Source organism: Aquarana catesbeiana, linkage group LG04, assembly GCF_042186555.1.
Source record: "Aquarana catesbeiana isolate 2022-GZ linkage group LG04, ASM4218655v1, whole genome shotgun sequence".
NCBI lineage: Eukaryota > Metazoa > Chordata > Amphibia > Anura > Ranidae > Aquarana > Aquarana catesbeiana.
Genome location: NC_133327.1, coordinates 32,422,083 through 32,434,654, shown reverse-complemented (window position 1 = coordinate 32,434,654; position 12,572 = coordinate 32,422,083). Strand labels below are relative to the sequence as shown.

At 44.4% G+C, this 12,572-nt stretch overlaps 1 protein-coding gene across 4 annotated transcripts in view; it reads left to right on the top strand.

The window, feature by feature from the left end:
• HADHB (hydroxyacyl-CoA dehydrogenase trifunctional multienzyme complex subunit beta) overlaps positions 1-12,572 on the top strand; it is a 61,268-nt gene that overhangs the window by 22,225 nt on the left and 26,471 nt on the right. For all 4 annotated transcript variants that reach the window (XM_073624976.1, XM_073624975.1, XM_073624973.1 and 1 more), the window contains 3 exons: positions 9,588-9,667; positions 10,488-10,535; positions 10,946-11,033. In XM_073624976.1, the coding sequence (XP_073481077.1) occupies positions 9,588-9,667; positions 10,488-10,535; positions 10,946-11,033 (216 nt within the window). The remainder of the gene's footprint in view (positions 1-9,587; positions 9,668-10,487; positions 10,536-10,945; positions 11,034-12,572) is intronic.

Genomic DNA, 12,572 nt, shown 5'->3' with positions numbered 1-12,572 from the left:
TGCTCTTGTGCACAGCGCTGGATCGACATTGGGCTCAGGTAAGTATGAGGAGGTGGGGCTGCTGCACATAGAAGGTTTTGTACCTTCATGCATAGAATGTATTGGGGTACAAAACCTGCCTTTGGAACCACTTTATCCATGCTAGTTCTGAGTCCTAGGTAGATAAAAGTCATGGCCCCGGAAAAAGTTTTGAATGGGTAAGGGAGTTGCTCTTCTGTTGCAATTTATTTAAACAGGTATTTTGCTATGTTTTGGGGTCACTTTAATGCAGTATGGTTTTTGTTATTTATATTGCAGCAACTCTTTCCACAGTGCGTTACAAAGTTCAGGTCTACAGTTTAACAATAAAACTGCAACATATACAAATGCATGCAATAGTTAGAATTAATAATTCTGCCTGTGCAATGGGGGGAGGTTTGTGTTTACAACCCTGGAATGGTCCATGTGTGCCAGGATGACAGACTCCTTCGCATGCACAGAAGTTATGTCATTCTGCAGAAGCCAGTGAAGGTGCCTGAACACTGGGGACCCGGGGAGAAGATGTTGGCAAGGGACACCTCCGTGTACATTGGAGTGGAGGGTACAGTGCATCTGGAAAGTATTCACAGCGCTTCACTTTTTCCACATTTTGTTATGTTACAGCCTTATTCCAAAATGGATTAAATTAATTAATTTCCTCAAAATTCTACAAACAATACCCCATCATGACAATGTGAAATAAGTTTATTTGAAATCTTTGCAAATTATTAAAAATAAAAAAAAAAATCCCATGTACATTCAGTATTCACAGTCTTTGCTCGATACTTTGTTGAAGCACCTTTGGCACCAATTACAGCCTCAAGTCTCTTTGAGTATGATGCTACAAGCTTGGCACACCTATTTTTGGGCAGTTTCTCCCATTCTTCTTTGGAGGACCTCTCAAGCTCCATCAGGTTGGATGGGGAGCGTCGGTGCACAGCCATTTTCAGATCTCTCCAGAGATGTTCAATCGGGTTCAAGTCTGGTCTCTGGCTGGGCCACTCAATGACCTTCACAGAGTTGTTCCATAGCCACTCCTTTGTTATCTTAGCTGTGTGCTTAGGGTCCTTGTTCTATTGGAAGATGAAACTTCCCCCCAGTCTGAGGTCCAGAGCGCTCTGGAGCAGGTTTTCATCTATGATGTCTCTGTACATTGCTGCATTCATCTTTCGTTCGATCCTGACTAGTCTCCCAGTTCCTGCTGCTGAAAAACACCTCTGCAGCATGATGCTGCCACCACCATGCTGCACTGTAGGGATGATATTGGCCAGGTGATGAGCGGTGCCTGGTTTCCTCCATACATGACTTTTGCCATTCAGGCCAAAGAGTTCAATCTTTGTTTCATCAAACCAGAGAATTTTGTTTCTCACTGTCTGAGAGTCCTTCAGGTGCCTTTTGGCAACCTCCAGGCGGGCTGTCATGTGCCTTTTACTGAGGAGTGGCTTCCGTCTGACCACTCTACCATACAGGCCTTATTGGTGGAGTGCTGCAGAGATGGTTTTTCTTCTGGAAGGTTCTACTCTCTTCACAGAGAAACGCTGGAGCTCTGTCAGAGTGACCATCGGGTTCTTGATCACCTCCCTGACTAGGACCCTTCTCACCCGATCACTTAGTTTGACCGGGCAGCATGCTCTAGGAAGAGTCCTGGTGGTTCCAAACTTCTTCCATTTACAGATGATGGAGGCCACTGTTCTCATTGGGACTTTCAATGTTGCAGAAATTTTTCTGTACCCTTCCCCAGATAGTTACATAGTCAGGTTGAAAAAAGACACAAGTCCACCTTAAAAATAATAAATAAATAAAATAAATATTGTACAATCCAATATACCCAATTTTATACCCTCATTTGATCCAGAGGAAGGCAAAAAACCCCAGCAGAGCACGCTCCAATTTGCTACAGCAGGGGAAAAAATTCCTTCCTGATCCCCCAAGAGGCAATCGGATTTTCCCTGGATCAACTTTACCCTTAATTGTTAGTACCCAGTTATATTATGTACATTTAGGAAAGTATCCAAGCCTTTCTTAAAGCAATCTACTGAGCTGGCTAGAACCACCTCTTGAGGGAGTCTATTCCACATTTTCACAGCTCTTATTGTGAAGAAACCTTTCCGTATTTGGAGATGAAATCTCTTTTCCTCTAGACGTAAAGAGTGTCCCCTTGTCCTCTGGGTTGATCGTAAAGAGAATAACTCAACACCAAGTTCACTATATGGACCCCTTATATATTTGAACATGTTGATCATATCCCCCCTTAATCTCCTCTTCTCAAGAGTGAATACATTCAGTTCCTTTAATCTTTTCTCATAGCTGAGCTTCTCCATGCCTCTTATCAGTTTGGTTGCCCTTCTCTGCACTTTCTCCAGTTCCCCGATATCCTTTTTGAGAACTGGTGCCCAAAACTGAACTGCATATTCCAGATGAGGTCTTACTAATGATTTGAACAGGGGCAAAATTATATCTCTCTCTAGAGTCCATACTTCTCTTAATACAAGAAAGGACTTTGCTCGCTTTGGAAACCGCAGCTTGGCATTGCATGCTATTATTGAGCTAATGATCTACCAAAACCCCCAGATCTTTCTCCACCACGGATTCTCCCAGTTGTACCCCCCCCCCAGTATGTATAATGCATGCATATTCTTAGCCCCCAAGTGCATAACTTTACATTTCTCAACATTAAACCTCATCTGCCACATCCCCCAATTAGACAGTGCATTTAGATTGGCTTGTAAATTGGAGACATCCTGTAAGGACGTTATTCCACTGCATAGCTTGGTGTCATTTGCAAAGACAGAAATGTTACTTTCGATCCCAGACCCTATATCATTTATAAAGTTATTCAAAAGTAAGGGTCCCAACACTGAACCTTGGGGTACACCACTGATAACCTTAGACCATTCAGAGTAAGAATCATTAACCACTACTCTGAATTCGTTCTTTTAGCCAGTTTTCTATCCATTTACAAACTGATATTTCCAAGCCTGTAGACTTTACCTTACACATGAGCCGCATGTGGGGAACTGTGTCGATTGCTTTTGCAAAATCCAAGTATACCACGTCCACAGCCACCCCTCTGTCCAAGGTTTTACTTACCTCTTCATAAAAAGAAATCGGGTTTGTCTGACAACTTCTGTCTTTCATGAATCCATACTGTCTGTTGTTTAAAATGTTTTCTCGAATCGTCTTCCAGGGCAGCATCCGAGAGATAGGCTCCTCCTCCCTAAAACAGGAAACACATTAGTCCACCATTATAAATTTCACACTCTTACCTGTGTGCCTCAGTTGTTTGTGTTTCCTCCGGACCCACAGGAGCTGCAAGAACGTTTGTTATTTTATTTTCACCTGTCTCTGTGCTTGTTGCAGGAGACCCCCTGCCAGCATCCCATACAGCCCAAGGGGCTTTGGGAGGGCGAGCAGGCGCAGCACTGGGCAACATTGCTCAAAGCCTGAGATTTCGCCCCTACTGAGGGGTCTGCAATCATCCCCCCAGGATGCAGGAGGACTCTGTCATCCCCACCCCATGCCGCTGTTAGGCCTGTGTATGCTTCCGCAAGCACCCCCCTCTGGCTTTCCGCAGAATCTGGAGCCCGCCAGGGGGGATCAATACATGCATAGATGGGCGCCCCGCCGCCGCCGCCGACCGCTGCCGAAAACCTCAGCAGCAGAGGGTCTAGCAGGGAGGGTTTTGCACCTTCTAAATTAGGTCCCTGGTGGCTGCGGCTGTCCCCCCAAACGAATCCACCGCTCTCCGGGCGGCGCAGCAGCGTCCTCACCGCCACAGGCCGCTACAGGAAGTCGGGGGTGTACCAAGATGGCGCCGAGGAAGTTCCGCTTCCGGGTTGGCGGCCATTTTCCCGTAGTCTATCTACTACGGAGATAGAGCAGGGACACCTAGGGGCGGGAAGTTTAAAAAAAAAAAAAGAGAAAGAAAACAGAATACAAATAGCAAATTTGTTCAATGCTACCCCTCACTACCAGCACAGTTACTCTACAATACAGCGGCATGTGCAGGTGTGTCCACCAACCTGCACGGGGTCAGCCGGGGGCGGGGCCGGAGCTTATGCAGGAAGCAGATAAAAAGGCCTCTAAGCAGAGGATCCTGGTGGCTGATCATGTCTGACGCTTCCCCACCCTGCCCTGCAGATCCTGCAAATCAGGACAGCTCCAAGGTAAGCCAGAATATTCTTGAATTATCTCTGTCTTAACCTCTTTACTGCCTATCTACAGGCAGTTCCTTTGACCACCTGAACTCACGGGGTTTTTTTTTTTTTTTTGTTCTTTATGCTCGCTTGCAGGCAAAGACCCCTGAGGAAAGGAAGGCTAAAGGCAAAACATGTGCCTCATGCAGCCACAGGCTTTCCCCAGATTGGAAAAAGCCCCTGTGTCAGAAATGCTTAGACAAAATGGTGGCAAAAGAATCACAGGGATTTTTGAAAGACCTGCTCAATTCTTTTAAGAAAGAAATTCAGAGCACCATGGCACCACTACGCTCAGCTATAGAGAAATTAGAAACGCCAGCAAGTGTCGCTCAGGCCAGTATCCCATCTACCAGCGGAACACACATTCCAAGGGAGAACAAGGTACAGGCAGAACAAGAGGTGGATTCAGATGAATCTGAACAATCTGAATCAGAAGACGGTATCTGTTCAGACTCAGAGGAGGAAGATGACACGACAGACTGCAACCTGTTTCCTTCTGAGGACACAGACAGTCTTCTCAAAGCCATCACTGACACTCTAGGCATTAAAGAACAGAAAACCGCAGAACTCACTATGCATGACAGAATGTACAAAGGGCTCCAGCCCAAGAAGCCAAGAACGTTCCCGGTACACCAAACACTTAAAGACATAGTCAAAAAGGAATGGGAAGACCCAGAGAAAAAGCTTTTCATCCCCGCCACAATCAAACGCAGATACCCGTTTGCGGAAGCAGACACCAAAACCTGGGCTAAATGCCCCAAGGTGGATGCCTCTCTGGCAAAAATCACGAACAAATCGGACTTGGCTTTTGATGACGCAGGTACCCTCAGCGACCCCATGGACAAGAAAATAGAAGCTCTCCTGAAAAGGGCATGGGAAGCAGGGGCGGCAAACCTAAATCCGGCTATTGCTTCCACCTGCACGGCCCGAACCTTGCTAATCTGGCTAACCCAGCTGCAAGATCTATTGGAGAACGACACACCCAGGGAGGAACTAATTAAAACCATCCCCACACTAACTAGAGCGGCAGCTTTCTTGGCAGATGCTTCAGCAGAAACTGTCAGAATATCCTCTAGGACCACGGCACTACTAAACTCGGCTTAGCGACCATGCTACCCAAGGACAGCAATCAAGCAAAGGTGTTTCTAGAATCCCTACAGAAACTATTAGATCAGAAGGTGATTTGTCACGTTCCCCAAGAGGAGGAACAGAAGGGCTTCTACTCACACATCTTCGCAAAAAGAAAACCATCAGGCAAACTAAGGCTGATACTAAACCTCAAACCACTCAACCGAGGAATAAGATACAAGAGATTCAGAATGGAATCTATCTATTCAATCAGGAACATCCTACCGCAGGAGACATTCATGGCAACACTAGACTTACAGGATGCCTACCTACATGTCCCCATAAGGAAGGATCACCAAAGGTTTCTAAGGTTCGCAATCCAGGGGCCAGCAGCTACGCTGCACCTACAGTACACAGCTCTCCCCTTCGGAATCTCCTCAGCTCCAAGAATATTCTCAAAAATAATGGCGGAAGCGCTAAAAGGTCTAAGACAGGAGGGTATTGGAATAATACCATACTTAGACGACCTCCTGTTCTTTGCGGACTCAGCAGCAATCCTAGAAAACAACCTGCGCAAGAGTATGATCTATCTGCAAAACCTGGGATGGTTAATAAACGCAGAGAAATCGCAAATGATCCCAAGCCAGAGAGTAGTGTACCTGGGATACGTGCTGGACTCCAGACTGTCAAAAATTTTCCTAACAAAGGAAAAAGACGTAAAAATGACACAAGCAATTACGTCCCTGCTAAGGAACCATTCCACAACGATCAGGCACGGAATGTCCGTACTAGGACTGATGACATCTTCCATTCCAGCCATCACCTGGGCACAAATTCACATGCGACCCTTACAGAACTACATTCTGTCCCAATGGGATGGCAGGCAAGCATCCCTAGAAAAATCCATTCCCGTCCCCGCCACAGTCAAACAAACACTCTACTGGTGGCTCAACCCACTTCGGGTCATCGAGGGGCGCAGATGGGCTCAAGTCAATCCAGTCAGCATCACCACCGATGCAAGCGCCCTAGGATGGGGAGCCCACATGGAAGGGCGGTTCTCGCAAGGGAAATGGACACCCAAATGGGCACGAGCCTCCTCAAACTTGAGAGAGCTGAAAGCTGTGGGGGAAGCGCTAAAAACCTTCAAGCCAGCATTACAGGGGAAGGATGTAAAGATACAATCAGACAACGCAACGACAGTCGCATACCTAAACAGACAAGGGGGCACAAAATCCCAAAAACTGATGAGACTGACACAATCTATCCTACTGTGGACAGAAGTGAACATAAGATCGATATCCGGTATTCATCTAAAAGGAACAGACAATACAGTGGCAGATTTCCTGAGCCGGAAAACGATAAAACACACGGAATGGTCGCTAAACCAAACAACCTTCACTCAAATCACCCAGAAGTGGGGAATACCCGAAGTAGACCTATTTGCTTCCAGGGCGAACGCAAAATCTCCGATATTTTTCTCCCTGGACCCTACAGATGGCAACAGCGGGGTGGATGCTTTCAACCAAAACTGGAAATGGCATCTGTGCTATGCATTCCCTCCAACTGCCATAATCCCAAAAGTAATCCAAAAAATCAAGGCAGAGAAAACAACAGTGATACTAATAGCACCACACTGGCCCCAGAGAGCATGGTTCAGTCATTTAAAAAATCTCAGCATACAACCTCAGCTGACACTGACGGACCGCCCGGATCTACTGTCACAAGGCCCAGTCAACCATCCGAACCACAAAATCTTGAAGCTCTCGGCTTGGTTACTGAGAGGGTAAAACTCCAGAACAAAGGCCTGTCAGACAGAGTAATCAACACCATCTTAAACAGCAGAAAGCCGGTAACGAGAGCCATCTATGAGAAAATAAGGAAAAAATTTGTTTCTTGGTACGAAGACAGACCAATCTCCAACGGTGGGATAATTCCAATAGTTTTGGACTTCCTACAAGATGGTGCAGACAAAAACATATCACCAAGTACCCTGAAAGTACAAGTTGCAGCACTTTCCTCGGTCATGGATACTAGACTAGCGGAAGACCCGCTGATAAGACGATTCCTCATAGCTCTTAAAAGATCCAAACCAGCCAAATTGTACAAAACTCCCACCTGGGACATGGGCACAGTACTTAAGGGCTTTCTTTCCCCTCCGTTTGAACCTATCGAGGACAGCTCAGACAAAAACCTCACGTTAAAAACTGCGCTCCTTCTGGCTTTAGTATCCGCCAGAAGAGTGAGTGAGATCCAAGCTCTATCTTCAATAGAACCATACTGTCTAATACATCTGGACAAGATAATTCTCTCTCCAGATCCGGCCTTTCTACCCAAGGTCTCTTCTACATTTCACAGAACCCAAAACATCGTCATACCCTCACTTCCAACAACCATGGATAGTAGGAAAAGAAACATTTACAGCAAACTTGATGTAAGGAACACGCTCATAGCGTATCTCGAAAGAACAAAAGAATGGCGTAGAACGACCTCCCTCTTCATCCTCTATGCAGGAATCAACAGAGGGAAACAAGCTTCAAAAAGCACCATCAGCAGATGGATAAGGATGGCCATACAGATTACCTATAAGGCACAGAATCTCACTCCACCTAGTGAAATCAGAGCGCACTCAACTAGAGCCTGGGCAACCTCGGCCGCAGAGAAAGCAGGGGCAACTCCGGAGCAGATCTGCAGGGCAGCGACATGGTCGAGCTTCAGTACTTTCGCTAAGCACTACCGCATAGACCAGCTGTCTGACCAAGACCAAGCATTTGGTCGTAAAGTGCTCCAGTCTCTAACCCCACCCTAGTAAGTATTGCTTGATATATCCTCTCGGATGCTGCCCTGGAAGACGATTCGAGAAAACAGAGTTAGGTACCTGGTAACTCTTTTTCTAAGAAGTCTTCCAGGGCAGCACTAGTTCCCACCCTTGAAACAACAAAAACCAGGTACAGAGGGGGAGCTTGCAGCTTACAGGGAATTCGGTGCTTTAACATAACTGAGGCACACAGGTAAGAGTGTGAAATTTATAATGGTGGACTAATGTGTTTCCTGTTTTAGGGAGGAGGAGCCTATCTCTCGGATGCTGCCCTGGAAGACTTCTTAGAAAAAGAGTTACCAGGTACCTAACTCTGTTTTTTTCCAGCAAGAACTCGTCTATGTGGTCTTTTATTAAACGCTCCAGTATCTTCCCGACTATAGAAGTTAAACTAACAGGTCTATAGTTACTTGGTAAAGACTTTGATCCCTTTTTAAATATAGGCACCACGTTCGCCCTGCGCCAATCCAGTGGTACTATTCCCATCATTAATGAGTCCCTAAAAATTAGATACAATGGCTTTGAAATTACAGAGCTCAATTCTTTTAGGATCCGTGGGTGGATGCCATCAAGTCCAGGCGCTTTATCCACCTTTATTCTGTCTAAATAATTCTGGACCGTATCACTTTTGAGCCATTGTGGATCATTTGGGGCTGTGTCACTACCACCCCCATTATGGACATGAGCCCTCCCATGCTCTTTTGTATACACAGAGCTGAAGAAAGTATTTAATACATTTGCTTTCTTTGTCCCCAGTCACCCACTCTAGTTTTTTTTGTAAAGGGCCCACATGTTCAGACCTGACCTTTTTACTATTAGATCTGTGCCGCGATACATTCCTGTCTCGGAGGTCTTCAGACGATTCCTTGGACTTCATGGCTTAGTTTGTGCTCTGACATGCACTGTTAACTGTGTGACCTTATATAGACAGCTGTGTGCCTTTCCAAATCATGTCCAATCTACTGAACTTACTACAGGTGGACTCCAATTAAGTTGTAGGAACACCTCAAGGATCAGTGGAAATAGGATGCAGCTGAACTCAACTTTGAGTGTCATGGCAAAGTCTGTGAATACTTATTTATATGTGATTTTTTTTTTTTTCCTTTTATTAAAAAGTAAAACATTTGCAAGGATTTCAAACAAATTTCTTTCGTGTTGTCATTATGGGGTATTGTTTGTAGAATTTTGAGGAAAATGATGAATTCAATTAATTTTGGAATAAGGCTGTAACATAACAAAATGTGGAAAAGGGCTGTGAATACGTTCCGGATGCACTGTAAGTATAGTGCCTTTAGTTCCACTTCAACATGCGTTTAAGGAGATGGCATGGCTATGTGCTTGAGTTTATAAGAATAGGATGTTCAGCAAGCTGATATTGGTGTGATGGTAAGTTGTCCACCTGTTTTTGGTCATACAAGAAAAGATGCTGTGCAGTGAGGGTTTTACGTCCTATTTTATGAATGTTTTCATTGCCTTTCATTTCTTTTCAGACGGATGGGGCCTCAGCTGTCTTGATCATGTCTGAGGAAAAAGCTCTGGCCATGGGATACAAGCCTAAAGCCTACCTGCGGTAAGCAAATCAGACTTTTCTACACCAGGTCTCCAGGGGAAAAGCCTTCTTCTAATGCTATCTACACACAGGCCCAAAAACTGTCGGTTTGGCAGCTATTGGATGACTTTCGGCCCATGTGTACAGCTCCTCGTTTGACAGAAGCCAGTTTTGTGACCGCCATCTGTTGCTCGAGCATGGAAAACCAGCAGGAAAAAAAAACAAACTGGATCAACTATGAAATTATTATTATTTGATTTAATATTTTCCAGTATACATTTGGATTTTGAAGTTGATGGTTTTGAGGTAGTCAAACCATCTTTTCTTGCATGCAGTCAATTTAAACCAGTGTTTCTCAACTCCAGTCCTTAAGGTGCCCCAACAGGTCATGTTTTCAGGCTCTCCATTATTTTGCACGCTTAATTTGATCAGTTTCACTGCCTTAGTAATTACCATAGCCGTAGTAAAAGGGAAATCCCAAAAACATGACCTGTTGGGGCGCCTCGAGGACTGGAGTTGAGAAACCACTGATTTAAAAAATCAGACTTTAAGTGGATCTGTCACTAAATGTGTTTTCAAGAGAAACCATCGCTTAAAGAAACTTCAGAAAGAATGTGTTGAATGACTGGCTCCCTGCTGCACTTAGTGGTTACTTCCTTTAGCTTCTTCTTTACTGCAGCCTCTACATTAGTGACATAGGGGCAGGTGGGAGGAACCACAGCTTGCACAGGGGGAGCAGGCTTAGATAGGCAATCACATGAATAATCAATTTATCCTAGAAGATCTGCTGTGCTAGAGCGCAGACAACTAGAATTTAAACTGTTTCTTTTTTTTTTTTCAGGGACTTTGTCTATGTCTCTCAGGACCCAAAAGATCAGCTTCTTCTTGGGTATGTATGAATATTCTTGCATGTACTGTACGAACGATACTATATACAGTACCATACTGTAAGGTATAGGATCATTTGGACTCCAGGTTTCTATCTGCACATACCCTAGTCTGAAAAAGAAGTAAAGTACACTGACCCTAAGAATAAAGTTTATGCGCCCTTGAATGTTTGCATGTGTCCTTATAAAGCTGCACGAGTCCCTCTAATTTTGGGATACTCTGATACACACACATTTCCAGGAAGTATCGGTAGCTGTTACTACTACTACCCCCATGCTGCGCTCATTGCCATTGACTTGACTAAAACCTTTCCTAAGCAGCAGCGCCACCTGCAGGATAGCACTGGCTCTAGAGACAGCTTTTTTAGTTTTGAATGCTTGCAATTTCTAACATGCGTATAATTCATTTCAGGCCAACCTATGCTACACCCAAAGTGCTTGAGAAAGCTGGTCTGACGTTAGCTGACATCGATGCCTTTGAGTTCCATGAAGCCTTTGCTGTAAGATAGAAGTACACTGTGTTTGCATGTGTTATTGGTTTCTGTGTTGCTTTCAATATTTGCTTCTCCGGTGCAGAGACTGATGTGAATGGCTCCGGGTTCTCTGTAAAGCACTGCCAGAGATATATAAATCTATTCTAAATATATTATAATAGTGTCTTACTGTGGTGGGATATTCGAATGTAAGCTTAGGGGAAGGAGAAAAGGTGCCAAGCAACCAATAGTGTAAAACAGTTTATTAGGTTTACATAAGACATAGTAAGGTTCAACTCACAGGATGTATGCAGGGATCTTTCTCCCTGCATTCATCCTGTGAGTTGAACCTGTCACTATGTCTATTATGTACACCTAATAAACCGTTTTACACTATTAGTTGCTTGGCGCCTTTTCTCCTTCCCCCCCTTTTCCAGTGGGGGTTCCTTGACCCCTCGGAAGGGTGCCTGTTTCCAATAGATACCACAGACATTTCCCATTGACTTTTTGTCTTATATTCTTATCCAGATGGAGTATTAAGAGACATATTTTCATAAATAGGCGCACACAGGTGCATCTTTTTAAATTTTATTGCTTACCTCGATATTTACTTTTAGGTTTTTGGTTTTTTTCACTTTTACTCTTATTTTTCATTTATACATTCCAGTTTTCAATTTTTAGACTTTCCACTAGACAGACTAGGACTGCGCTTTGAATTTGTTCTTTTATTAGAATGTAAGCTCATGTGGTGCTGACTGATTTGAATGATTTATATTTTTGTTGTTCGGCACTGCGGTATACTATAGATAGAGATACAGTGGGGACGGAAAGTATTCAGACCCCCTTAAATTTTTCACTCTTTGTTATATTGCAGCCATTTGCTAAAATCATTTAAGTTAATTTTTTTCCTCATTAATGTACACACAGCACCCCATATTGACAGAAAAACACAGAATTGTTGACATTTTTGCAGATTTGTTAAAAAAGTAAAACTGAAATATCACATGGTCCTAAGTATTCAGACCCTTTGCTCAGTATTTAGTAGAAGCACCCTTTTGATCTAATACAGCCATGAGTCTTTTTGGGAAAGATGCAACAAGTTTTTCACACCAGGATTTGGGGATCCTCTGCCATTCCTTCTTGCAGATCCTCTCCAGTTCTGTCAGGTTGGATGGTAAACGTTGGTGGACAGCCATTTTTAGGTCTCTCCAGAGATGCTCAATTGGGTTTAAGTCAGGGCTCTGGCTGGGCCATTCAAGAACAGTCACGGAGTTGTTGTGAAGCCACTCCTTCGTTATTTTAGCTGTGTGCTTAGGGTCATTGTCTTGTTGGAAGGTAAACCTTTGGCCCAGTCTGAGGTGCTGAGCACCCTGGGGAAGGTTTTCGTCCAGGATATCCCTGTACTTGGCCGCATTCATCTTTCCCTCGATTGCAACCAGTCGTCCTGTCCCTGCAGCTGAAAAACACCCCCACAGCATGATGCTGCCACCACCATGCTTCACTGTTGGGACTGTATTGGTCAGGTTATGAGCAGTACCTGGTTTTCTTCACACATACCGCTTAGAA